At 41.5% G+C, this 25,772-nt stretch overlaps 1 protein-coding gene and 1 long non-coding RNA gene across 7 annotated transcripts in view; both read right to left on the bottom strand.

Annotated features, from left to right (window-relative positions):
• Positions 1-1,079, bottom strand: part of ST18 (ST18 C2H2C-type zinc finger transcription factor) — an 82,240-nt gene extending 81,161 nt beyond the window's left edge. For all 3 annotated transcript variants that reach the window (XM_059672817.1, XM_059672819.1, XM_059672818.1), the window contains exon 1: positions 1,049-1,079. In XM_059672817.1, coding sequence (XP_059528800.1) covers positions 1,049-1,074 — 26 coding nt within the window. In that variant the 5' untranslated portion in view covers positions 1,075-1,079. The remainder of the gene's footprint in view (positions 1-1,048) is intronic.
• A 3,084-nt stretch (positions 1,080-4,163) lies between these two features.
• Positions 4,164-25,772, bottom strand: part of LOC132219984 (uncharacterized) — a 40,578-nt gene continuing 18,969 nt past the window's right edge. Inside the window, exons 3-6 of one of the 4 annotated variants that reach the window (XR_009449655.1) lie at positions 21,400-21,442; positions 12,785-12,938; positions 11,760-11,863; positions 4,164-4,220 (exon numbers count right to left, since the gene is read on the bottom strand). This is a non-coding gene — a long non-coding RNA (uncharacterized LOC132219984). Of the gene's footprint in view, positions 4,221-10,076; positions 10,207-11,759; positions 11,864-12,784; positions 12,984-21,399; positions 21,446-25,772 lie in introns of those variants that run through there. The other 3 variants (XR_009449657.1, XR_009449656.1, XR_009449654.1) reach the window with 3 other exon arrangements.

The following is a 25,772-nucleotide window of genomic DNA, read 5'->3' as shown; positions in this document are numbered from 1 at the left end:
CTGTTACATCTCCTTCAGTTTCCAAACATTTCCCTGAGGAACACATACAGACCACTGTTGTTTTCACAAAAGTGGGTTAGTTAGCGGGTTTGGGACTTTCTGGGATTGCAACAGTAAACCTAGAGCAGAGACAAGGTTCTAATCTTGTTCCTGACACAATTTCACTACAAAATATCACCAGTACAGAAAACGTATTGGCAGAATGTGTTTATTTTCAAATATGTCCTTTAAAAAACCACACTAGCCTGGCCGGTGAGGCTCAGTGGTTGAGCATCAACCTATGAACCAGGAGGTCACGGTTCCATTCCCAATCAGGGCACCTGCCCAGGTTGTGGGCTCAATCCCCAGCAGGGGGCCTGCAGAAGGCAGCCGATCAATGATTCTCTCTCATCATTGACGTTTCTCTCTCTCTCCCTCTCCCTTGCTCTCTGAAATCAGTAAATAATATATTTAAAATAAATAAATAAATACTTTTTAAAAACCGCACCATACTTCACAATAATATTGTTTAAAAAAAATCTATTTGGAGTTTACTCTGCAAAACCTATTAAGGTGGACGTTTCAGAATATTACCTGAGGTGCATTTACAATATACAAGGTGGAAATGCTTGGACCCACCCCAGTAGCTATCAGTCACATTAGAAAAAGTCACGTGGTTACCTGATAGAATTATCTGAGTATTAACAAAAAAAAAAGAGTAGAGAATTTAGGACTTGGGTTATCCATTAATCAAGTTCTTCACTTACCATCAGTGCACAAACAAACCACATGTGAGGTGTGTACACAGAGGCAGCACACACTCTACGGAGAAAAGTGGAAAATTACTCACATTACAGCAAAATGCTGTGGGTTTAGTTATCACAAGAGTAGTTTGAATTGTTTTAGGTTAGCTATCAATAGTTTTTCCCTTCTTTGGCATATAGACAGAGGCTACGTGAAATAAACCCATTGGCTTATTCCCCATACTAAAACAGGGATTCTGAATACAAAACATTCTAATAATTAAAGCAAATAAATACTAGAAAAAGTAATGTAGGACAAACCTTACCTGAGCTCCTGGATTAGAGAATTCATTGGCACTGTTGAAAAAAAAAAATCAGTTACTAATTTCAAGAACTGTACAACTGAAATTATTCACCTACCTAGACATAATGGTCAATAATGGTTAGTATAGACCCCACGTAAGTTCCCACTGGTGGGTTGATCTTTTCTGGTTCTGGTTCCTTGGAGACAAGAGGACAAATGAATATGGCCCAGAACAGATGACTCCAGGTTTAGTGCCTAGGGTGACCCTGGGAACTTGATGTCATGGGTTGGACTTTCTGAATACTTGTCTTTAGAGATACATTCAAAACTCACAGGGGCATGAAGGACTTGAATTATTTTTAAAATCAATTTAACCCATTTTATTGTTTATGGAGAATTTTTCCAAAAAAAAAAATAAAAAACCACCACACCCCTATTTACATTTTAATTGACATTAAACAAGTATATAAATAAAACTGACAAAAGATTTACTAAAGAATATGTCCCAAGATTTGTTTCATACATTTTATACTTAGAGAGAGGAGGATAAGCATCAGCCATATTAAATATCAACATCTTTCAAAATAAGCAATTTATAGAGAAAAAGAACTTTGATTTTTCTTACTGGGATGATGGGAACTAAAGAAGTCCATGTTTATAAATACCTGCCTACACAAGGATAAGCAGCATATTGAGAGAGACAACAGGTGGCTTGAAAGATTACTCATGCTGCACGAGAAACAGTTGTCTCATTTCTCGAAGAACATTTTGGCTCTATTTAAGAATGTATATGTATGTGCCAAAGGAATTTGAAGTAAAAAAAAACTGCAAATTAAAACAGCCACAATTTCCAAGTACGCTAGAGTAGTGTGCTTTTAGGAGTCTAAGCAAGAGATTCAAATAATCCAAATACAGTCCCTAGGACTCTGATATTTATGGCTGACCTGAGCTTATACTAAATAATGATGCAAACTCTTTTTCTTAAATTTACATTTTATGGGATGTTTGAGTCTACTCATGATTGCACTTCATAAAAACTTAATGTTTAGAAATACTGCATTCTAAATATTACACTACATGATGCAATTACTTTAAAGGTAACGTAAAGCTAAAACTGGAAAATAATACAGTGTCAAACTTCTGTTTAGGTAAAGCCCCATATCTCATATAGCATCATTCTGTATTTTGGTTACCATGGCTAATGATAAACATAATTACCTTTTAACTAAAAAAAATCATCCTGGGATTTATTTAAAATTTTGGAATCTGAACTTTACTCAAACAAGAATTACTGACCTTGACTACATATGTAAGCATAGCTAACAAAAGCCTTCCGTTGGATTAGCCACTTTCAATGATGGATCCCAAAATGCTTCCAAAATATCTTCCCATTGCTACCTGACTCAGCCCTTCTCAGCAAGGCCGACCGTGAGAGGACGGGGTGGGGAACGGCTACCCAGAGTGTGTTCAGACGTCATGGTGAACCTGCAGTTGTCCATTTAAAATGAAGGGTCCCCCAAAATATAGCTAATTATAATAAAAGTTATTTTCCTTAAGGTGTATTATTGCACGTCAATCCTGTTTTCCAGATGTTGATATCATCAAGGGCCTGTTTCTATTTCAATGTTACGTTACCATCTGTTGGTTACAAAAAGGGAGGGAGAACCATTACGTTAAACCTTTCACACATTTCTTTGCAGAGCTGCCGGAAATTCCCAGCAGGGACAGTCAAAAAATAAACATCATCATTTTACTGGAACTAAGTTTAGATTGGGAGCCACGAAGCCAGATAACATAAAAACCAAAACCCGTTTTGGCAATAAACGAGCAATTTGGTCTTTTCCCTCGGCCATTAAAGGTCACATCAATAATGTGAAGGTGTCCATGAAGCATTCTTCCCTCGCTGACCCTGAGGTTGTTTTGCAAGATGTTCGAGTCTACTCATGATTGCACTTCATAAAAATTAGCATCCTATATCATTTGGGCTCTTCTGAGTCCTTCAACTCCTGGTTCGGAATATTCTGCCTCTCAATACCATGACCCAATGTTCTAGTTTGATCTACCAAAAAAAAAAGAAGAAAGAGAAGAAGGAGAAGGAGGAGGAGGAGGAGGAGGAGGAGGGGGAGGAGGAGGAGGAGGAGGAGGAGGGGGAGGAGGAGGAGGAGGAGGAGGGGAGGAGGAGGAGGAGGAGGAGGAGGAGAAAGAGAAGGAGAGGAGGAGGAGGAGGAGGAGAGAAGGAGAAGGAGAAGGAGAAGGAGGGGGAGAAGAAGGAGAAGGAGAGGAGGAGGAGGGGGAGAAGAAGGAGAAGGAGAGGAGGAGGAGGAGGAAGGAGAGGAGGAGGAGAGGAGGAGGAGGAGGAGGAGGAGGGGGAGGAGGAGGAGGAGGAGGAGGAAGAGGAGGAGGAGAGAAGGAGAAGGAGAAGGAGGAGGAGGGGGAGAAGAAGGAGAAGGAGAGGAGGAGGTGGAGGAGGAGGAGGGGGAGGTGGAGGAGGAGGAAGAGGAGGAGGGAGTGAGAAGGTGAAGGGAAGGAGGAGGAGGGGGAGAAGAGGTGGAGGAGGTGGTGGAAGGGGAGGAGGAGGAGGAGAGAAGGAGATGGAGAAGGAGAGGAGGTGGAGAGGTGGAGGAGGGGGGAGGTGGAGGAGGAGGAGGAGGAGGAGAAGAGGAGGAGGAGTGAAGGAGACGGAGGAGGAGGGAGGGGGAGAAGAAGGAGAAGAGGGTGGTGGTGGTGGTGGTGGAAGGGAAGGAGTTGGAGGTGGAGGGGGTGTTGAAGATGTTGGTGTGGAGGTGGTGGAGGGGAGGGGGGGAGGGGAGGTGGTGGTGGATGAGGAGGGGGTGAAGAAGGAGGAGTAGGAGAAGAGGAAGGGAGGGGAGGTGGGGTGGTGTGAAGGAGTTGGTGTTGAGAGGAAGGAGGAGAAGGAGAGGAGGGGAGGAGGAGGAGGAGGAGGAGGAGGAGGAGGAGGAGAAGAGAAGGCGAGGAGGAGGAGAGGAGGAGGTGGAGGAGGGGGAGGAGGAGGAGGAAGAAGAAGAAGAAAATAAGTTCTGAGGAGGTTGTCATCATTCTGCATGGCAGGGACTGGCACCAGAACACCATATTTCATGGTGCGGTGGGCACGGTGTCCCGGAACCTGCTTGCTAACTCACCTTCGTTCCTTAGAGCGGGTACGCAGCTGTTTTATCGTCAGCCTCTGCATCCATCTGTAACAGGAGCACAAGTCCTGAGGTCATTCCTTTGATAGTGACCAAAATGTGAAAACATGTCACTAGAAGTTCTTAAGTGATGAAAAACAGAGTAGCCTTCCATGTTCTTGAATAGCATTCTGACCCTGCAGGGAGAGAACTGTGACAGCCCTCGCACTCCCTGCGTTTGGGAAATACTCCTATAGATGCTGGGCCCCAGGAAACAGTGACAAGAGGGCAGATGTCCTTGTCCATAAGTGTTTGCTAGTGATTCAAACACTGTTGGCATGACAAGGACAGAAAGAAAAAGGAGTCTGATTAACAGCGGTTGCAAAGGAGACAAAACCTCAAATGCCAAACAGAAAGGTTTCACACTAATTTCCTAAGTTTCACACTAATTTCCTAAAACTTGATTCCTTTGCATTTCTAGACCTTTTCTGATACATACCACTTGCCAAGTCAGAAAAAATGATTCCCCATGTAAAAAAGCAACATGGAGGCAACCCCTTGAAATGTCCCTATTTCAAAATACCATTGGAAATGTTGATTAGCAAAAATGGTATATATTTACTTTAAAAATTCCAGAATAAACACTGGTTATAATCATCCCAGTCTATAAGGAAGGTGAAATTTGAGTGTTGGGTGTGGCAGTAAATATCCTAAAACACCACCCCTAAATATTTTTAATATAATCAACTGCATTCTCAAAGGGATGCAAAAATTCTAGAAACCTATTGTTTTTGTCCACATGGAGATAGATTCTGACCTGGGTACATTCATCCATTTCCGTAGACTCCCCTAATAATTTCTTAGCTTAATTCACTTTTGCACGTTGGCGGAAAGGTTTCTTAAATAGAAAGAAGTTGCTTTGCTGGTTGAAAGTCAGACACGGGCAGAAGGTGCTGTGTGTGGCTCCCACCCCTAAATCCTGTCAGGAGCGTGGAAGCCTGTGACTGCGATGGTAATGGGAGACACATCTCTGCTCTCCGAGGCTGAGTTGTGATTGAAGGCACTGACCTGCCATAGACTTATAATAGGGGAGCAGGTGTGGCAATGATGGACTTTAATTTCCTTTAATAAACCTTTTATGTGCCACACTTTTACTGCCATTTGACGCTCTCCAAGGTCCTGCACATAATAGGTTCATTACTTTTGATTACTATAGTCTATTGAGACAAACAACTCCAGAACACACTATATATTATGTTCAGTTAAACCAATATAGACTATTTATCCATTGTGCATTTTTTCACCTGCAACACTACAGACAAAATTAACAGCAGCTCTCGTCAGCTAAAACTATTAAAACCACCAGCACTCTTTTGTCATCATTTCATAATAAACACCACACCGATCATTGAACTGCTTTTTTAAATTAGCAAACAAAAAGTGCACACTGCTTTTGCTGAACAGCAGTTGCTTTCGTCTAAATAAAATGGTTCATTGTTATGAATATTTTAAATTACATAATAAGACTAAACAACAATAAAACAAAGGTGGGGTTTTTTTTCTGTAGATTTTCCCCCCTCTTAAAAACACATGGATTTATGACAGATGTGACACTGGCTAGGATTACAATGGCTTGGTTTACTCAGGATGGTGAGCACTGTGTTGTAAAATCCTCCTCCTCTGTCAGTATCTCTGTTGCATATAAAGTGGCTCAACTCATGCAAACTCCCCTCCATGTGCTAAACAAATAACTAGATTAAGAGAGAATGGTAGCATGGGGGTTAAAATGATGAAAACCATCCACTCCTTCTGAAGAAGCTACTCAACTCAGGTCTAACGCTATTCTGCCACACAGGTGCTATTAGCTCTCCCCAGCCACTGAAAAATTTCCCCCAAAGGCAAGTGAAGGTTGAACTCCATGAGTTTCTTTCCCAAAATGAAGCGACAGACGGCAAAGAGTACCAGTGGACACAAATTAAAAAGTTTCCGAAATCTACTTAAATGTAACCTTCTTTATAACAGCTTTACGACTAGTTCTATCTATCATCTATCTATCTATCTATCTATCTATCTATGTGTTTGTTTATTTATTTTTAATCCTCACCTGAGGAGCGAGGATATTTTTCCCATTGATATTTAGAGAGAGTGGAAGGGAGGGGGGAGCAGGGCAGAGAGGAGAGGGGAGAGAGAGATATCTATTTGTTGCCTCCCACATGCATCCCAACCAGGGACGGGAAACGATCCTACAACCCAGGTATGTGCCCTTGACCAAGAATCAAACCCACGACCCTCCAGTGTGCATGCTGATGCTCTAACCACTGAACCACACTGACCACACCAGCCAGTGCCAGACTGCTTCCATTTGCAATTTGGCTATCCAAGGACCTAACTGTTCTTTCCTCAACCCATGCAGCCACCTCCCCATGAAGGTCGTTGGAAGGGAAGTGTAAATATGCATGGCCCTCTGCTTGACTGGGCTTAGAATGCAGGTTTATAATTGCATGTTGTGGAGCTACCCTCCTCTTGTTGGTGTAGCATGTATATCCTATATAAATATTGTAAAAGCTGATACTCATTGACACAACTACGTTTTCAGATTTAACCTGTGGGCCAAGTTGTAGGAACAAAGTGGATCAAGGCCATAATATACAACCTACCTATTTCACCTTCTTTCTCTCCCTCACACCTGAAGAATAAAAGTATGAAAATCAGTGTCCAGTCTTGTCTTATAGTTTGTCAGGGAGTAAAAATATCAGAAACCTAAAGCACAGGTGCTTTTACTTTGGGGCTGGGGGGTGGAAGTTTCTACCATTTATGAGATGGCTCACTCTCCTCATACATTTCAATCCTATACAATAAAAGGTTAATATGTAAATCGACCAAACAGCAGAACAACTGGTCCCTATGATGAGCACTGACTACCAGGGGGCAGACGCTCAATGCAGGATCTTCCCCCTGGTGGTCAGTGCTCTCCCACAGGAGGAGCGCCACTCAGCCAGAAACCAGGCTCATGGCTGACAAGTGCAGCGGCAGCTAGAGACCCCTCGGGGATCCCAGACTGCGAGAGGGCGTAGGCTGGGCTGAGGGACCCACCCCCCCCCCCACTGCCCCAGTGCATGAATGTCATGCACCGGGCCTCTAGTTTGAAAATAAGTCTTTGTTCTCTAAAATCTTGAATATGAGAAAAAAAGTCCACCAAAAAAATCAATAAAGACATATTTTTTTAAAATCTTGAATATGGGAGTAAAAATTTGTAAGTGTTCTTCATTTGAGTTGTTATCAGCAACTCTAATAAATTTCCAATGAATAGCCTTAATTTTTGTAAAATCAAACCTCTTATTCAGTGGGTACCTCATTCAGGTAATGGTTGGTGAAAGGCAGAAAGAGACTTGTACCTCGGTGCATGTGTTGAGACCTGGGTGGGTGAGGTGAGGATCATCATCTTCCAAATCCTCTCAGATTTATAGAAGAGATACGTGATTATGGTGTGAATCAGGACACTGACCTAAATAACATGGGCCGCAACCTGAAAACGACTTTTCCCATTGGGAACATTGTTGTTTTTCATTGGCAAAGGAGACTTGATCATTTTTACTACTTCAGTCCCGAATGGTATTGGCAAGTCTGCAATTAATTTTATAAAATTTAATGAGTCACTTCTCTTTTCAAAACAGAAATGTGATTTTCTAAAAAGCTGTCCTTCTCTCAGTTTCTTAGGGCCTTTATCTATCTCATTCCATGGTTTATAGAGGAACAAGACAAGATGTTTTCTGAGATTCCTATGATTCCCCCTGGCTTTACAGTCTACTTCTCAATAGAGTAATAATATTAAAGGTTGGCTTTGCCACTTATTTTTATTGATCTGAAACTACTTTTTAAAAAGTTTATTTAACTTATAAGTGTGGATACGTTTAATATATAATATAATATTCTATGATATAATATTTATATAGGAAGGGGAAAAAAGTGGTTTTTGCTTGGTGTCTGATTCATAATAAAGGCATGAAGAAATCTGTAAGAACACGTTATCCCCCAGTTCTCTAGGAGTTCATGCAAGCAGAAATGACAGGAGGGAAAATTATAAAATAATGAAGGCAAAGAGGCAAAACTTGGGGGAAGGACATGCGAGAACAGACGGTGGGAGTGAGTAGACAGGCAATGACGAAGAAAAGTGGCCACAAAATAAAGTGTAACTGCTTAGCTGAATGTGGAAAGTTCTCATTTAACAGCCTTATGTACTTACAAACCTACATACAGGTGCACACAGTCACTTTCTAGTTACTGGTACTTGAGCATCTTTTCTCACTGGTGCTCAGTGCAGTGATGGCGAACCTATGACACGCGTGTCAGAGGTGACACGCGAACTCATTTTTCTGGTTGATTTTTCTTCGCTAAATGGCACTTAAATATATAAAATAAATATCAAAAATATAAGTCTTTGTTTTACTATGGTTGCAAAGATCAAAACACTTCTCTGTGTGTCACGGCACCAGTTAAGTGAGGGTTTTTCAAAATGCTGACACGCCGAGCTCAAAAGGTTCGCCACTACTGGCTTAGTGCTTACATCAGGGACAATCACCTGATCTGTCCACAGCACCCCAGTGCCCAGATCTGGTACCTTCCTTTGTGCTGATGAGGGAGCCCTGAAATTACCATTTTGTGGGATAAAGGGGCTCAAGAAGCAGGACACATAATTCATAAACTCAATTTTGCTCTTATTCACACAAGTAAATTACTGGTATGTGAGTAGATTTAGTTTGATTTTATTTTCTACTTATAATCCTATTTTAACCTAAGGGTAAAAAATATTCAAGTATATGTATTTTTTAATTTTCTGCGTCTCCAATTTATGTATTTACTTTCTTTCAATTTTATGCTGCTTTTGTTTTAGGCGTACAGCGTAGTGGTTAGACAATCATATACTTTCCATCGTGTCCCCCTGGATATTTCCAGGACCCCAACTGGCGCCCTACATAGTTCTCACAGAATTATTTCATATATTTCCCATGCTTTAGTTACTTCTTAAAAACTATATAAAATAAATCTTTTGGTCATGTTTAAGTTTTATGTCTCCTTCAACAGAACTCTAGACACAGACATCCTCACTGCTCGTTTATCAGTAGTCTTGTGTTTCTTAATCCTATATAATGACAGCCTAATATGCTAAGTGTCCGACCGTTCGACCAGTCGCTATGTGCGTACTGACCACCAGGGGCAGACTCTCCGACCAGTAGGTTAGCTTGCTGCTGGGGTCCGGCCGATCAGTACTGGGCAAGATGGGCCGGACACACCCTGGAGCCCTCCTACAGTCCCTCCCTGGCCCCGATCCTGCACCAGTGGGGTCCCTTGGCCTGGCCTACGCCCTCTCGCAATCCGGACCCCTCAGGGGATGTCAGAGAGCCGGTTTCGGCCTGATCCCCACAGGCCAGGCCAAGGGACCCCACCAGTGCACGAATCTGTGCACCAGGCCTCTAGTCTTAATATAAAAAGACATGGTGATCATAAGGTTTTAAGGACACTTTCTCAAAATCCTTATATAGTTAATCATAATACTGTCTAGGTATATATAGTCTTATTCAGGAAGCTACTTCACATTTGAAAAGTCCTTCACATACATTCAACCTGTAATCATTTCTATGTTTAACCAGATTGTATTGTGTTCCCCTCCTGGTATATTTGAACTGATGATGTAGTTTTGTATGTTGTGTCACGTTCATCTGTGTGATGTCCCTTCAGTCCAGGAGCTCTCATTGCAGTGGGGAGAGGAAGTGCCAGGGTCCTCTCGGTGAGGAGCCCTTAATCCTTTTCACTTCCTTTAGAAGGATCAATTTTTTAAAATGACAAAGAGAGACTCAGGAAGTTGGAAAAGACTAAACCACCCCCTCCAAAAAAAATGAAACAACTAGATGATGCCAGTACCTTGGAATAAAACTTGGCGAGGCTGAAGAACAAGGAACCCTACAGTGAGCACCCTTTCTTTGGATAATTCTGCCACCGTTTTGTTTGAACACAGCTTTGGATCAGCCCAAAATGGCAGGGAAAGATGTTTGTTTCCCTGATACACAGGACAACATGGAAGGAAATAAGTTGTGATTCTAAAGGAATAGTTGACTTACCCTAAGACAGAATGTTCAAGGATATTTTTCTCTGTTTGTACCCTCTGCTTACTTTTCTGGGTGTTTTTTTTTTCCATACATTTATTAATAGGAAGAGCAATTCAGAAAATAAATATTCAAGAGTCTAACCTAATAAAACAGGGTTTTTATATCATTTGTGACAACACATATATATAATCTTTTAAATCGTTTCTGAATTCTTTATCCTAAATAAAATATTTTCTGAATCTTTTGTTCAGGGCACACTGACCCTGATTTCAACTCTCTGTTCCTATCTGTCTCTTACTGTTCTGTCTGACTCTGTAGAAAGCCAAGGAATTGCATAATGTCTACCCTTCACATGTATGATCCCTCTCTTTGTCTCCACGAATCCCTCTTATGCCCAACAAGCACCATACTGAAAGGAAGGAGCAGGTCTGGTCTGCTCCCAGATTCAGCACGGTTCTCTGGGAATAGCTCTTCGCCAGGGCCACGTGCATGCACATTTCCCAGAGACAAGGTGATTTTCTAGAACCACTTGGACATGCACTGCACTGAAGAAACCTTAAACCTGAGACCAGCTGGTGGGCATTCTAAGGAGGCTGATCTATTTTGAGTCTCACTTCTCGTTTCTGAGTCGTCACTGCTGTTGTAGACTTCATCCTGCAACTTTGCACAACTGGCAATGCTGAACATAAACCAAAGCCATATGTTTGTGTCCTTTTGCCAAACGACTCCAGCAAATAGTCCTATTATTCCCTTAGGTAGCCAACGTGTGCCAAGGTTTTCTATTAGTTGCTGTAGTGGCCTCTGAGTCACAGCTTTGTAACATAAGGGGGTAATTGCGGGCTTTATGTTTTAGGAGTCATTTTTTTTTTGGTGTATTTTTTTAGTGGGCCCTATTTAAAAAGAACTCAGAGTTAGTAACACCTTAAAGGGGCCTTGATTTTTTTCTTATTGATATTTTGTGATGCATGTGTTGCAAAATAGGTAAATGCTAGCAAACAAGTTCCTTCATATATAGATAAATTATTTTAAATAGATTTTTCTCCCAAGGACAACCCAATTCCTTACTTTTCAGTGTTTGTAGGAATTAACTCTACACATCATATAGTGTTTAAAACATGATTTAAAAATATATCACTTATTTACTTTTAATCCTTAAGTACTAATTTTCTAATAAAAATGAATTTAAATTGAATTTTTAGAACTTTGTTTTAACACTGAACCTTTCTTTAAGGGCAAATCTGGGGACAAATAACACATCCCAATCAATATGTAAAAGGTTTTTAGGCTCAGAGGACTTCTTCACCTGCTTGATGTTTTTAAATATCAAAGTGACCATGTTTCTGACAAAAATCACACTTCTAAATTCAGCACTAAGAAAAAAATTTTTTTAAAGCAAATTCACAGAGATAAAGCACTGCTATTCAGGAGAGCCTTTATATACATGCTTTGATTGGATTCGTTTTCTTTCACTAGATGATACTTTTTCATTAAAATGTTGCCTTACCTCTCTGTTTCTCCAGGTAACTTGTATGCCAACTTGGTTTGCCCTGCTTCGTTCAAGTGACTAAATGTCTCTGCCCGCTTCAGTGAGAAATCCTAAAATTCATTCTATTAAGACGAAAGAAGGGAAGTCTATCAGGTAGGACAAGTTAAGTAGATCAATAATAAGCACTGAAGTGAACAATGAATGATGTGCTGACACTTTTACTTATCATTCAGTTGGACTATACCAGTGGTCGGCAAACTCAATAGTCAACAGAGCCAAATATCCACAGTACAACAATTGAAATTTCTTTTGGAAACCAAATTTTTTAAACTTAAACTATATAGGTAGGTACATTGTTATTAACTTAATTAGGGTACTCCTAAGGCTTAGGAAGAGCCACACTCAAGGGGCCAAAGAGCCGCACGTGGCTCGCGAGCCGCAGTTTGCCGACCACTGGCCTATACTATAAAAAATGTATACTATATATCAGTGTAAAAACATGTTTACTTTTTCAAAGGTAAGCCACATTCCTTTTTCGTCTTTATTACCAAACTATATATAAATTATGTCTTCAATTTACCAGGGAAAGTGGGTAAGAAAGACTCCCTTTAGCACTGTTATTTTACTTCTAACCACCAAAAGAGAGCGTTCAGACCAGCTTTGGGGTGTGCTACACTCAAGTCACGGAAGACAGATGGAAATGCAGCCTGTTGGTATCCAGGGCTCTCTGGGACGAGGCTGTCATAAACGCGACTGATTCTTCTTGCCACTGTGTTAACCTGTTTTCCAGGAAGCAACTTGCCCTTGGCTTACTTTGCGCTCAGACAGAACGCACGGAGCTGTATCCCTTCTACTTGGTCTCGGGGACAAGAACAGAATCTGTGTGCAAGCACACTGTGTGGCCCTTGAGAGAAAACTCTGAAATTCAGGGCAGTACACTCAGCATGTGAGAGGGGCTGTTCATACCAACATCACGTACATCACACAGACCTAACACGTTTTCTCTCTGGCAGTTCTGGGATTGTAAAACACACGCCACCAACCTTCCTCGCCGATTTCTCTCGTCTCGTCCTGTGTTTTACCCTTCGCAGTGGATTGAAGTGACCGGCTTCTGAACCATAGATTTCTCGGTGACCTGCAAGGTTTGACCACACATTAAGCAGATGCTTCTTCAACTCCAGTCAGCAACTGTGGCTCCTGGGAGAAGAGGGATGAAACTCTCTCAAGTGCTAGAGTAGACCACTGCCAGGATGAAAGAATTGAAAAGTCGCCTGGGAGTTGGGGAATTCTTAGTTTGTGGTCGATGGCAGCCAAAAATACATAAAAAGGCCTTCTCTGCAAATGCGTTTGGCTTACTCTGCTTCGCCCTCGGTTCAGAAGGAGTTCTGAAGCTTCCCACCTGCCCATTCCCCTTTGTCTGCCAGACTCGAACCTAAAACAAAAGATCCTGGAAAACAGTCACAACGCTCCTTCTAAATCCTGAAAGTAATGGCTTTCTGTCTAATGCCCTATCGTGGTATGTATTTATTAGCAATACATTTTCCATTTATTTTCTCAAAGATTGCCAATAAAGAACGGAATCGCATAAGGGAGTAGCTGTAAACCCTCCGAGTTCCCTAATGTCAAAGTCATTAGCATCCGAATAAGCACACAGCAGCATATCATCTGCACAATTGCCATTTTTTTTTACTACTTTTAATAGCGTTTCTCAGAGGGCTCATTTTCAACTTTCTTCAGTGGTTAGTTGGTTCCCAGGGGAAAAGCAGCTTCCTGATGCTTGCGGCTTCCACCCAACAAGCCGGCCGTTTGCTGTCAGACGCACCAGGCCTCTGCCCTAACCCCATCTGCTGTCTCTCCCCTCCCCGGGGATGAGAGTGAAGGCTGCACAGCTGAGATCGACTTGGAGAAGTGGGCAGAGAGCTGGGACAAAACGCGACTTTAGAAACGTGATCTGACACACACAGGCTCGAAAGGCCCAAGTACACAAAATACATATGGAAAGTGCAAGCCCTTCAGAGGCTCCGCATTCCCTGTGTCCATCATCACTAACGCCACCCACCCTCTTGGCTGATGCCGCTGAAATCGGTTCCCTCCATGCCCTGCATGGGCCCTGTTATTATAATACTTTAAAGGCAATCCCTTTAAAGCCCCATCTTTATTAATTGCCACACTTTAATCTCCTGTGCTCATCTTAAACCATTTTATAACACCTAAGGTCTTACTAAAATATTTATGGAAAATACTCATTTTGGAAGGCAGTTAACCTGGTCAAGACTTGGGATCTTGACCAAGCTCCCACACCAGGCAGCAGAGTTAGTTCTAGCTACACATTGAAGCTCATATTTTTATAAAACAGCAATCGTAAGAGATAAAACTGCATGGCAACTAAGGTGTTGGTAATCTAATGGGCTACAAAATCTTTAAGTGTGCACTCTAATTAAGGCATGTCTCTACAGCCCTGGGCAGTGTTTCTCAGTGGTTAGGGCCTTGCCCCATGAACCGAAGGATCTCAGGTTCAACTCCCCGTCAAGGGCACGTACCTGAGTTGCAGGTTTGATCCCTAGCCCTGGTCAGGGTTGGGTGCGGGAGGCAACCAATCCATGCGTCTCTCACACATCAATGTTTCTCTCTCTCCCCCTCTCTCTCTCTTCCTCCCTCCCTCCCTTCAACTCGCTCTAAAAATTAATAGAAAAAAATATCCTCGGGAGGATTAACAAAACAAAGGCATGGCTTTCCTTGTTTAATGGAGTCATCACAAAGTACTCCATTTGTGGGCTTTACTATATGCCAATAATTAGGGACTCAGTTCTTCACAGCTGCTTCCTGGGTGAGTCCCTGCTTCTGAAAAAGCTTTTTAAACCTATGATACCATGTAATGAATCTGCTGTGTGCTAAAAGAAAAAAAAAGGCATATCAGATTATATTTGATTGGGCGGCGGTGAATGACCTAAAGTGAGATGATGTATATGTCAGTTGTATCCTTAAAGCAGAGAATCATAGATTTACCTGCCTTTCCAAACAAAACAAAACAAAACAGAAAAAAAAAAAAAAACAGGAAAAAAATACTGCAGCATTTTTTTAAAAATCCTCCAACTAGACTCAAAGTAAAAAATTGGATGCGAAGACAAATAAATGTAATGTGAAATGCATGTAGCACTTGTAGCCCTGAAACATAACTAAGATGAGCTCACCACAACCGCCCACTCATTCCTGGGATTTGCTGGTCTATTTCAGTCCGGTTGCAAAGGCACAGCAGGGTCCCCTCAGAAATTTGGAAAGTGAATACAAGCTCCAAAGACCATGCCCGGCCAGAATTAGTGTCTTAAGAAGTAAAATAAAAGCAGAAGCATGCCAGCATGTTTACCTTCGCATGGCCACCTCCGGAGGCCCTGCCTCCACAACTTCTAAGAGTTCCAGTCTCTTAATCACTCTTCCAACCTTAACATCTCCACCAATTGTTGATTATTTGGAATGATGGAGGGCGGGGGAGGGGCTCTCCTCACGTGTTTATTTTTGTGAATGGCAAAGCAAGTCCTTTGCAGCTCTAAGTGTCCAGGTTTATTTTTATATGTATCAGTATGATATTTTAAGTTAGAGTTTAACTTCGGATAAACTTTAATGATATCTTTGCCCGGACAATCAAATTCTTCGGTTTTCCATTTCCCATTTTGCTGTATTAAATTTCCCATGAACATGTATGCCCCTTACTTCAGAGTTTCTGATCAATGAGCTGTAGAATTGTGTTTTTCCCCCATGATAGCAAGAGACATTTAGAAACTGATTCATAAAAATTCTGTAAACCTGTTGCCACTTTATGCTTATGCCTCACAGATGACGTTGTTCTACTTAGCTCCCCAGGTCGATATTCCAGCATATGCTGCATTGGCTGGAGCAGATGAAGAGAAGTGGTGAGTTTCATGTAAGTTGCTTTAGGCAAAGAAAAACACTGTGGCCCTAGCTGGTTTTGCTCAGTGGATAGAGCACTGGCCTTTAGACTGAGGGTCCCGGGTTCGATTCGGTCAAGGGCACATGCCTGGAGTTGTGGGCTCAATCCCCAGTAGGGGGCGTGCAGGAGGCAGCCGATCAATGATTCTCTCTCATCATTGATGTTTCTATCTCTCTCTCCCTCTCCCTTCCTCTCTGAAATTAAAAAGGAAAGAAAGGAGAGGAGAGGGAAGGAGAGAGGAGGGGAGGAGAGAGAGGGAAAGAGAAGGGAGAGGAGAGAAAGGGGGAGGGGAGGGGAGGGGAGGGGAGGGGAGGGGAGGGGAGGGGAGGGGAGGGGAGGGGAGGGGAGGGGAGGGGAGGGAAGGGGAGGGGAGGGGAGGGGAGGGGAGAGGAGGGGAGGGGAGAACACTGAGATGGGCCACAAGCTTTCCTTTTACCATCAGCCCATCATCAGGCCCCTGATCCCAGTAGGAGCAGAAAAAGAGCTTCCTCGGCATGAACTGCTCTTCAGGAGAACTGCTGGCATTGTAGGGTGAGCCAGTGGTGCCCCTTACTCTCAGGGAGGATGTTTGGGTTTTAAATCATTACATAGTCAACCAGATTAAGTCTTTGATATTAGCAATCAGGTTGCTTTTCACGACCCATTGTGAACATTTTTTGGCTTCCCCAAGTGGCCACTGAAGTTCAGATGTAAATAAAACTTCTTGTTATTCAGTATAGGTTGTCCTCTGAAAAGAACAGAAACTAAAATTGATGCATGAACAAAATTTCCACGGGTGGATTTCATCGGTTTTTACTGGTTTGCCCAGGTTTATGAAATTCTCTGCCCTGCAGTCTTTTTTTCAAGGAATTCTAAGCACAAGGAGTGCTAAGGCAACTCTGCTCTCCCAGAAAAACGCAATTTTTGTTTTGCAAATTGCGGAAGTCATACGGAGCACCCGAGCATCAAAACAACTCCCGTTCCGCCGCACTGTCTATGCAGTAATTGTTCTTGTCCTAGCAGGCATTAGAGTATTTGTATTTGTCCTTCCAGCACCTGTGAAACGAGAACACGGGCCCCTTCTCCCTAAACTCAAGCAACACCAATAACTTGTGCAAGACCTGTATTTCTCAGGGCAAGAGGATTTGACTTTCACCCGATTTAAGTAACAAAACAGCCTCAAAGATACCTCAAGCCTTGCTGCGATTAACATAACTGCATTTAGATGCCATTCATGACTGATAATTCCAACACCTTGTGGGGGGAAAGTTGCATGCTGTAAACATTATAAACATATTCAAATAAGCTTAGCACAATCTGCCATGCTGCTTTCTGCCTAGATCATGGACCAGTGAAATGGTTAATGCAAATGGATTTATAATTTGCTTTGGGGGGCCAGTTTCTTCTCCTTATTTATTAGCCCAGCTGATGGGGCAGATTTGATGAGGCACTTCTGGAATAATTGAGTCATCACACAAAGAAGGCTGCTAGCATTCAGAGTGGTTTTATCAGCAGCAAGCAGGCCTGATTACTGACAATTACACTCTGATCCGGTGATGGAGGAGAAAGAGCCAACGAGTGGGAAATGTCCGTGTTTCTATCCAGGAATAATTTCTACATTCATTTTACATGCTAAGTGTTTCCTATCTCTGCATAATAAACTGTAAACAGGAATAGATGGCACAATGTCCCTTAATATTTCCTGGTAATGAAGACACAAATGTACAGTGAGTGCTGATAAATATAGATGAAACATAAGCTATTCTCCTAGTCTGCATTGTTACCTTTAAAACAAATGCATTTTTGTGGTAAAAGCATAATCATAGCTAATGCAAAAAAATGACAGAAGATTGAAACTGTCCTTGTCACTACACAGGAACTTTGTAAAAGTCCTGTTAATCACTGCTGCCTTCAAGGCTGGGGAGCGAAGGTGAGGTGCAGGGAACCACGTCAGTTTGTTTCTCCACCGTCAACTGGGAAGAGCTCCTTGGATTAGACTCAGCGAGAAGCAGGGCTGCAGGTGACCTCCACCAACACTCAGAGAGCGTGTCGCCACCCCACCCCGGGGAAGAACCAAGCTGGCACAAGGAGACACCTCCACCAGCCATGGATGTCCACTTCCCTTCCCGCGGGGCTGTCAACACAATGGTGACCAAGAGCAATGAAGTCACACCTGAGGCTGCTTGGTTCGCCATGGAGCGCGAGGCACCGCTGTCTTTGTGCAGCACTCTTTACTACTTGTTTCTGACGTGGTTTGTTAACGAAACACTATGAGCAAAAATGCATCTCACGGAGATGATCTTGTTAAACTGGCTTTCCCTCTGACTCAGAATCTAGCTTGAAACGCCCAGAGGAAAGACTGCTCAGATTTCTTAAGGTGCCGCTATAGATTTCAGTGGGAGAAAAACTTTCATTTCCGGTAATATCAAGAGTTCCTTCTTCTAAAAAGCCAACCAGGTGTGGAGCTGTATACATAATGAACCTGCTTGGTTCTGTTTGTTTAAATTCTTTCCCTAAAGCCCCTTCCTGGCTTCCAAAAAAATAAAAGTTATCCTATGTTCTTTATGGTAACTATGGAAACTCTCTTCTATTAAACTAAGCACTTAACTTCCAGGCTTTTGTTGCCATTAAATGTGCTATTTTGAGTAAATCTATACTACACATGCGTATAATGTCAAAACATTTTGAATAAAGTTCAAAGAGCACTTGTTGCTTCAAAAATGAGGCTTTTTATTATGTAAAGGGAATTTTCTCTTTTTAAGCTGTTTTGTTATATAGATTGTTACACAATATGCTTTATAATCTTAAATACTTTCTATTTTCCTTTATCCATTTTATGAGGTATTTTAGAGTATTTTTTCAACAAGTCTGCTGTTTTTCCCAACAGTAGCTGTTTGTTTTTCATTAAGATCAAAAATAATCATAATAAAGTCATTTATCTTCATTATCTGACTAGGAAATGTGGAATGGGAGAGCCTACTGAAATTTACAACAAAAATGACATGATTGTCAGTTGTTGAGGGCAATGGGCACTGGATTTTTGCAGCATTTTAATCTCACTCCAGTGTTTAACTTAATATGCATTATTTTAATACAAGTACCTTTTTCCTAAAAAAAATTTACTTATTGGCTCAGTACACATTCATCTAGCATAGGTTGCTCTATGCTGGACAGTGGGCATTAAAAGATACATAAACCTCAACTCTTGTCCTCACGAGTACAGACCAGCAAATTGATGGTTCCAATAAGTGGGAAGTGTGACCACGGAGAGAGGCAGAGGGAGAAATGGAAGTGCAGGCTTAGACCAGACTGGAAAAGCTTCCAGGAAACGATGATTACTGAAGAATCCCCCCTAGAGAGATTCAGAGAACTTTAACTAAAATAAATAAATGCCCCCGAGACCAATCGGAAAGATACGAAGAGTCAACACTGTGCTTGGCTCCGTTACACAATGTATTAAGCCAGAGAATTACAGAAGGGTCAAAGGAGAGTAGGTGGTAAAATGAAATGTCTACAATTAAATGTTTAGAACTTATCGATTTCATTTGTCACTTTCAAAGAAACTTTCCCCTTCAGAGTCAGAACCGCAAAATCTATCTGCTGAGAAGTGATTTATCGCTCATGCTGTGGTCCAAGTGACAGTATTTCACAGAAATTCCGTGTCCCAAAAGTGTTGGGCTGGCACCTTCATCTTGATTATTATGCTGGGCCTGATTCTATACCCACTCATGTCCACGTACTTTTCTCTGTGCCCAGTATAAGCTCATGGAAGTGAGAGGCTATGACCTGTTGACCTTTTACTGCAACATAATGTTGGAACCCGAGTAGGTGAATTGAATTGAAACAAACAAAAAATAACCCTCCTCAGCTGCCTGAGATATTTTGTTAATTGTACTTCAATACAAAGCATCCCGGGGACACAGCACCTAGGAGTCTATGGATTTAGTCTGTTTTACTCCTATGCCAGTCAAAGAGAATGTGCCTTTTTGTCTTCCCTTATGTTGAAGATGTCAGCTCCCAAATGCAAAGAAGAGCAAACATGACCACTTCATGGTCAGCTTTTACCCAATGTCTACTATTACTTGATTCAAATAAAAAGCACAGTTTATGATTTGATTTGGTTCTTTTGTGAGAATAAAAGCCAAAGGAAAAATCAAAATATAGCCTTCTTTTTCCCAGTTGGACAAGAAAATTATCTAAAAGATCTCCAACTCACTCGACCTGTACCCAGTTCCCAGTTTTTATATCTCACTTTTCCTACTCATACTGTGTCAGAATGTCCTGACTATTATGCACTTACATTTTATTTCAAACTAATGACATTTATACTGGAGGGAAAGTAAGCACTAATCATGAGGAAAGACAAAAGTAATCTATTATTTTGCTCAAAATAGTAAATGACAGTATTTTCTAACTAACTATAGCTCACCTTGACTAAACTCTTAACAAGAAGCATTTTGTAAGTATTTACATGCACTTTTTCCTTAGTCCGAATGGCCTGCCTGTGGGGCGAGTACTATCAATTTCCCATATGAGGAGAGGGAACAGAGTGCGCTCACTGCCTCACCCACTGTCCCCACAGGTGGCTAGATGTTCCAACAAAGCGGGTACTCATTTGCACTTTGGATGCTAGGCATTGTGTTCACACAAATGTCACGTGGAGAATTATTTTGGATGTGGGAAGGGGTAGAGCAAAGCAGCAGACAGAAAACCCAGAGTTGGTGGCAATCGCCATGAGCATCTACAAAGCGAACCTTCCAATGCCTCAAGACTCTCAGTCTTGGACTCTCAAGCAACATTTCTCCTCCTCACTCAAACACTGGGGACTCTTCATAGAAGGTATATGGCCAGTGGCAAAATACATCCCATCTATTGGCTGGCTTCTTACTCTTCCATATGAGTTTTCTTTTGCTGTTGTAATACATCTTCACAAACGTAAAGGCTTAAAACAACACTAATATGTTATTGTACAGCTGTGGAAGTCCAAAGTCTGGCACGGTCTCACCAGGTTAAACTTTAAAGTCGGGCTCCAGCTCTTCTGGAGGCCACAGGGGGAGAATTCATTTCCTTGCTCATCTGGGCTGCTGGCAGCCTCCAGTTTCTTTCTATTCTGGGACTGAGGTCCCTATTTTCTTGCTGGTGGTGCTCTAAGAGCTATTTTTAGGTGCTAGAGGTCTCTGCATTCCTTGATTCATAGCTCCCTGTCTCCATCTTCAATGCCACGATTGGTGAGTTGAGTTCTTCTCAAGTTGGCATCTCTCTGACCCATTCTTCTGCCGTTTTCTTGAGAACCGTGTGATTAGTTGGGCCTACCTGGCTCATCCAGGGTAATCTCTCCAGCTCAATGTTCTTAATTTAATCACACTGCCTGGTGAGGTAACCTATTCACAGGTTTCAGGAATTAAGACATAGACCTTTGGGGGGAGGAGGAGGCATTATTCTGTCTACCACATTCCTTAGCTACATATGTGAATAATGACTGTGTTAAAGTATTAGTGCTCCTTATATGAGACATGTGAAGTCATAAATTAAGAGGAACAGATGTACACACTCCTCAAAAATGTAAGAATGTAACCCAAATTACCATGATGATACAAACAGTCATAAAGTCAAAGATTTTGGGTTGTCCCCTAAACACAAGTTCCTTAATGTCTCAAGTTTGTGAAGGGCATTGAAAGTTAGGGATTACTTTTCTTTGGGGGAAAACTTTACTTTTAAATAGCCTTCACTTACCTTCACTCATACCCATTGGATTTGAACTGGAGAGTTTCCATTGCTACTGATGAGAAGCATCATCAGAGGAAAAATGAAAAAAAAAAAGAAAAAACTTAATTAAGTGGTAATTAGGTGCAGCTTATTGACTATATAAAACAATCCTTTCAAGTAATTCACAAACCGACTGTTCATGTATGGGTTGGGGTACACATGAATCTTCAATAGTCAAACAAAATATTCCTTTGAAAGAATTCTCCCCCAACAAGCAAAATAAGTGTCTACTGTTATCAGGAAATGCTTTTTAAATTTGAGCCCTATTGTATATAAGTACATCTGAGAACCTTTTCTAGGGACACACCTGAGAGTGGAAGTGAAAATTATCAATGACAGTCTTTAAAAAAAAAAAAAAAAAGAATCAGTGGTTTAACACTAATTTCTAATCAGATCCTACAGAAAGGAACAGCCCGCATGGCAGCTGTACTTTTCCCAGGGTTAATTACCTTTCTCTGCTCTCTGCTAATGAGTCAGCTGTTCCTGTCATCGCACACTACACTGGTTCATCTGGAGTTCTAGCTGTGGACAAACACCGAGTGACAGTCCTATTTACATGGGGGGGGGTGTGTGTTGTGCAAAAATTTCAAAAGGACTTTTTTAATCCTTTAATTCTCCTGTGTTTCCAGGCTAAAAATATTTTTGCAAATCAGATCTTACTTGGTCAACTATTCTTTTCCTCCACTGGATTCACCACTAGCAAATGTAAAATGCCAAATGCTGAGGACGAAGCAAACTTCAGCATTGCCTCCACAGAATGCTTTGTTTCACTAATTCCTTAGCATCATAACCATTACCCTGTCTAAGACAGAGCCTGGAAAATCTGCAACTTGCGTCACTGGTTACAAAGACTTTTCTAAAAAGATTAACTACAGAAAATTAAAGTCAGAGGTAGAAAATAATCTCATGTGAAAAGACACAAAACATATCTTGGATTTATTTGTATATACAAAGTGAATTAGAAAACTGAGTTTTTGAAAAAATTTCGACTTAGAAACTATGCTTTCACCTAATGTCTAGAATCAGTGGTCGGCAAACTCATTAGTCAACACAGCCAAATATCAACAATACAACGATTGAAATTTCTTTTGAGAGCCAAATTTTTTAAACTTAAACTATATAGGTATGTACATTGTTATTAACTTAACTAGGGTACTCCTAAGGCTTTGGAAGAGCCACACTCAAGGGGCCAAATAGCCACATGTGGCTCGCGAGCCGCAGTTTGCCGACCACGGGTCTAGATCATTGTGTGATATATATGATCTATATGTGGGATTATGGAATATATATACCATATACATATAGACACATGATTTATTACCCAGGTAATAGCTCTGCTACCCAGATAATGGCTCTACTCTCCATCTCATAATCTAGACAGTGTGCCTTTAAATATTTTTTAATATTGCAACCAAGAGATTTACACATCTCTTTCCCCCATCTTTTGTTTTAAATTTCAGGGGGAACTAAGACGAATATAAAATCAGTAAAGTATCCATTGAGTTCCACTTTGACAAGCTCCAAAATGCCTCTGAGTAGAGGACACTCTCACACTGGTGACTTTCCTGCTGTAAACCTTAGATCGGTGGCTCTCCGATCACCTGGATCACCTGGGCATCCTGTTACAATGTAGGTCCTGACTCCGGCACCCTCAGGTCCGACATTGCTCATAAGGGTCCGGGTGTGCCTGCTGCCCCAGGGGCCACGCTTTGAATAGCAGTGTCAGAGCAGTGGTTCACAAACTTCTGTTGGCCTCAGAACCACCTAGAGGGCTTGCTAAAGCACAGGTTGCTGACTGGAAGTCTGTGATGAGAACTGAGGAGGTACATTTCTATCAAGTTTCCAGATGATACAGGTGCTGATGGTTTGGGGACTAAACTCTGGGAATGGTTGCCTTCGATATTTACTATTAGATGCATTGAGACAACTCAGTCCCCAAAGGCTAAATGCATCCGCATGAAACAGAAACGCTTCCACTTTATTCTAGAGCTATTTGTCTGTCTGCTTTGTGTTTTAATACTTTATGATAGAAAGGAACAGGTAAAAAGTGAATGTTCTGGCCTATCATTGAAGTACATTCTGAGAACCACTTTGTAGTGTACTGAACTCGATCTTCCCTTCAGATGAACCCACTGATGTCAACAAAGAAATAACAATTATGTACTCCTTCATCACAGGTGCCATTAACAAACGTAAGCCCACAAAGTACAAATCTAGGACTGCACGACATTTGAACGTGCCAAAAGCAAATACACTATGAAAATGAATTCATTAAAAATTATATAATACACACAAATTTCAACGTCAGGCAATGATGCAGAGTTCCTCGAGGCATTCATTATTTTGCCAGCTCCAGGAAATTCTCACATTTTCTAAATGGTGTGTCTTATATGTATACACCGTGTGAACGTGTCCTTTTCATTGCTGCTGTTTGGAAGAATATTATCCTGGAAACTTCTGGAAGGATGAAAAGCCTTTTCGTCTAATACTAAAGATACATTTGCATCGCTGTTCCTGTAAATATCTCAGTGATAAGCCTCTTTCAAGGGCATTTTGCAATGTCATGCATAGGAATGCATACATTAGGAAGAGGAGAGTGCAACCAATTGGTGATAAGATAAATTACAGAATGAAACCTGGCTGAGTGTGTTTCAGGAAAAACATGGAAGGTGAGTTTCCAAACTAGTTACCCTCTGAGCAGAAATTAGGTGCTTTAGCATTGGGCTGCTCAGACCAGGAAAAATATTTATTGTCCTGAAACCCAAACTTGTTAAACAGGGCTGCAGTGACGCTGGAAGAATATGGCTTAATGTAAGAAATATCAGTGAGCACATAGGGAAGATTTTAAAGGGGTAAATGCCACGACTGAATTCCCATGCTCTTTATTTGGTTGTGCTACCCCACTGACATTGATTAACAAAGCTACTTTAAAATCATCCATCTCACCTAAATAGAAGAAGATGAGATGACAGTGTCACAAATAAGGAATTTGATGGTATCTGTGTAACCCACCCTTCCAGTACAGAAGAGTATTAATTAATGAACTCATAATTTATTTACTCAAATCTTCATTAAGCACCTATTCTTTTGGAGAAGAGGAGAAACTGTTTACATAAACAAGTGGAGTCCTCAGTGAGTGGAGAGGGGTGTATGGTGTGTGCCACTCGAATAGTATGGGCATTTCTGTTGTGGAAATCAAAGAGACAATAAAATAAAAATCTATGAGGAGCCCTAGCCAGTTTGACTCAGTGGATAGAGTGTTGGCCTGCAGACTGAAGGGTCCCTGGTTCCATTCCGGTCAAGGGCATAGCCAACACATCAATAATGTTTCTCTCTCTGTGTGTCTCTCCCCCTCCCTTCCACTCTCTCTAAAAATCAATGGAAAAATATCCTCGGGTGAGGATTAATACCACACACACACACACACACACACACACACACACACACACAGTCTATGAGGAGAGGTGGGTGCCAATTTATTTTTTTGGTAACTTGGGAGAACGATCTGCTGGGCTCCTTAAAAACTCCCCTTCAGAAGTATGCACATCAGGGTATGTAGTTGGAGTCAAGAACTCATAACCATACACATTTGTTAGCGTGGACTGAGACTTCATGTGAATATGGAGGTCCTAAACTGATCTCTCTCCTTGGATGATTGTTAAGAGTTACAATGAGTCAGACTAAATAAGTGCCTTTGGTCATTTGAACATCTGGTTCTATAGTTGTCTCCTGTGGTTAATCACAGGTCAGTACAGTTCACATCAGGCATTTTGTCCTATTCTTAACCAATTCCAGTCTATTATTTTTATTGGCTTTCATTGGTCAGTTGTTCTCTCTATATAACAATATTATATTAGCTATAAGCATGACTGGGGGAATCTGACCTTAGTTTTCTGTCAGAGGTAACAGAATACATATTTTTTAGCTACATTCAAATTTTCCCCAAAAAGCGTGTGCAAGAAGAAAATGCCTTGGGCCCAGCCAGTGCTGCTCAGTGGTTGAGTGTCAACCTATGAGTCAGGAGGTCACAGTTCGATTCCTAGTCAGGGCACAAGCCCGGATTTTGGGTTCAACCCCTAGTAGGGGGTGTGGAGGAGGTAGCTGATCAATGATTTTCTCTCATCATTGATGTTTCTACCTCCCTCTCCCTTCCTCTCTGAAATCAATAAAAATATATTTTTTAAAAAGAAAAAGAAAATGCCTTGGAAGAACTATAGAATCCTTTCTTTCAACGACCTAATTTACACAGTGTTTTCAAAGTGAATAATGAGAGTGCTCATGAAATGAAGATTTTTGCCTGAGTAATCTGGATGGGTTTCCGTTTATTGTGTCAAATCCTC

The sequence above is a fragment of the Myotis daubentonii genome, chromosome 17, assembly GCF_963259705.1.
Source record: "Myotis daubentonii chromosome 17, mMyoDau2.1, whole genome shotgun sequence".
Lineage (NCBI taxonomy): Eukaryota > Metazoa > Chordata > Mammalia > Chiroptera > Vespertilionidae > Myotis > Myotis daubentonii.
This window is presented reverse-complemented; position numbering and strand designations above follow the sequence as displayed.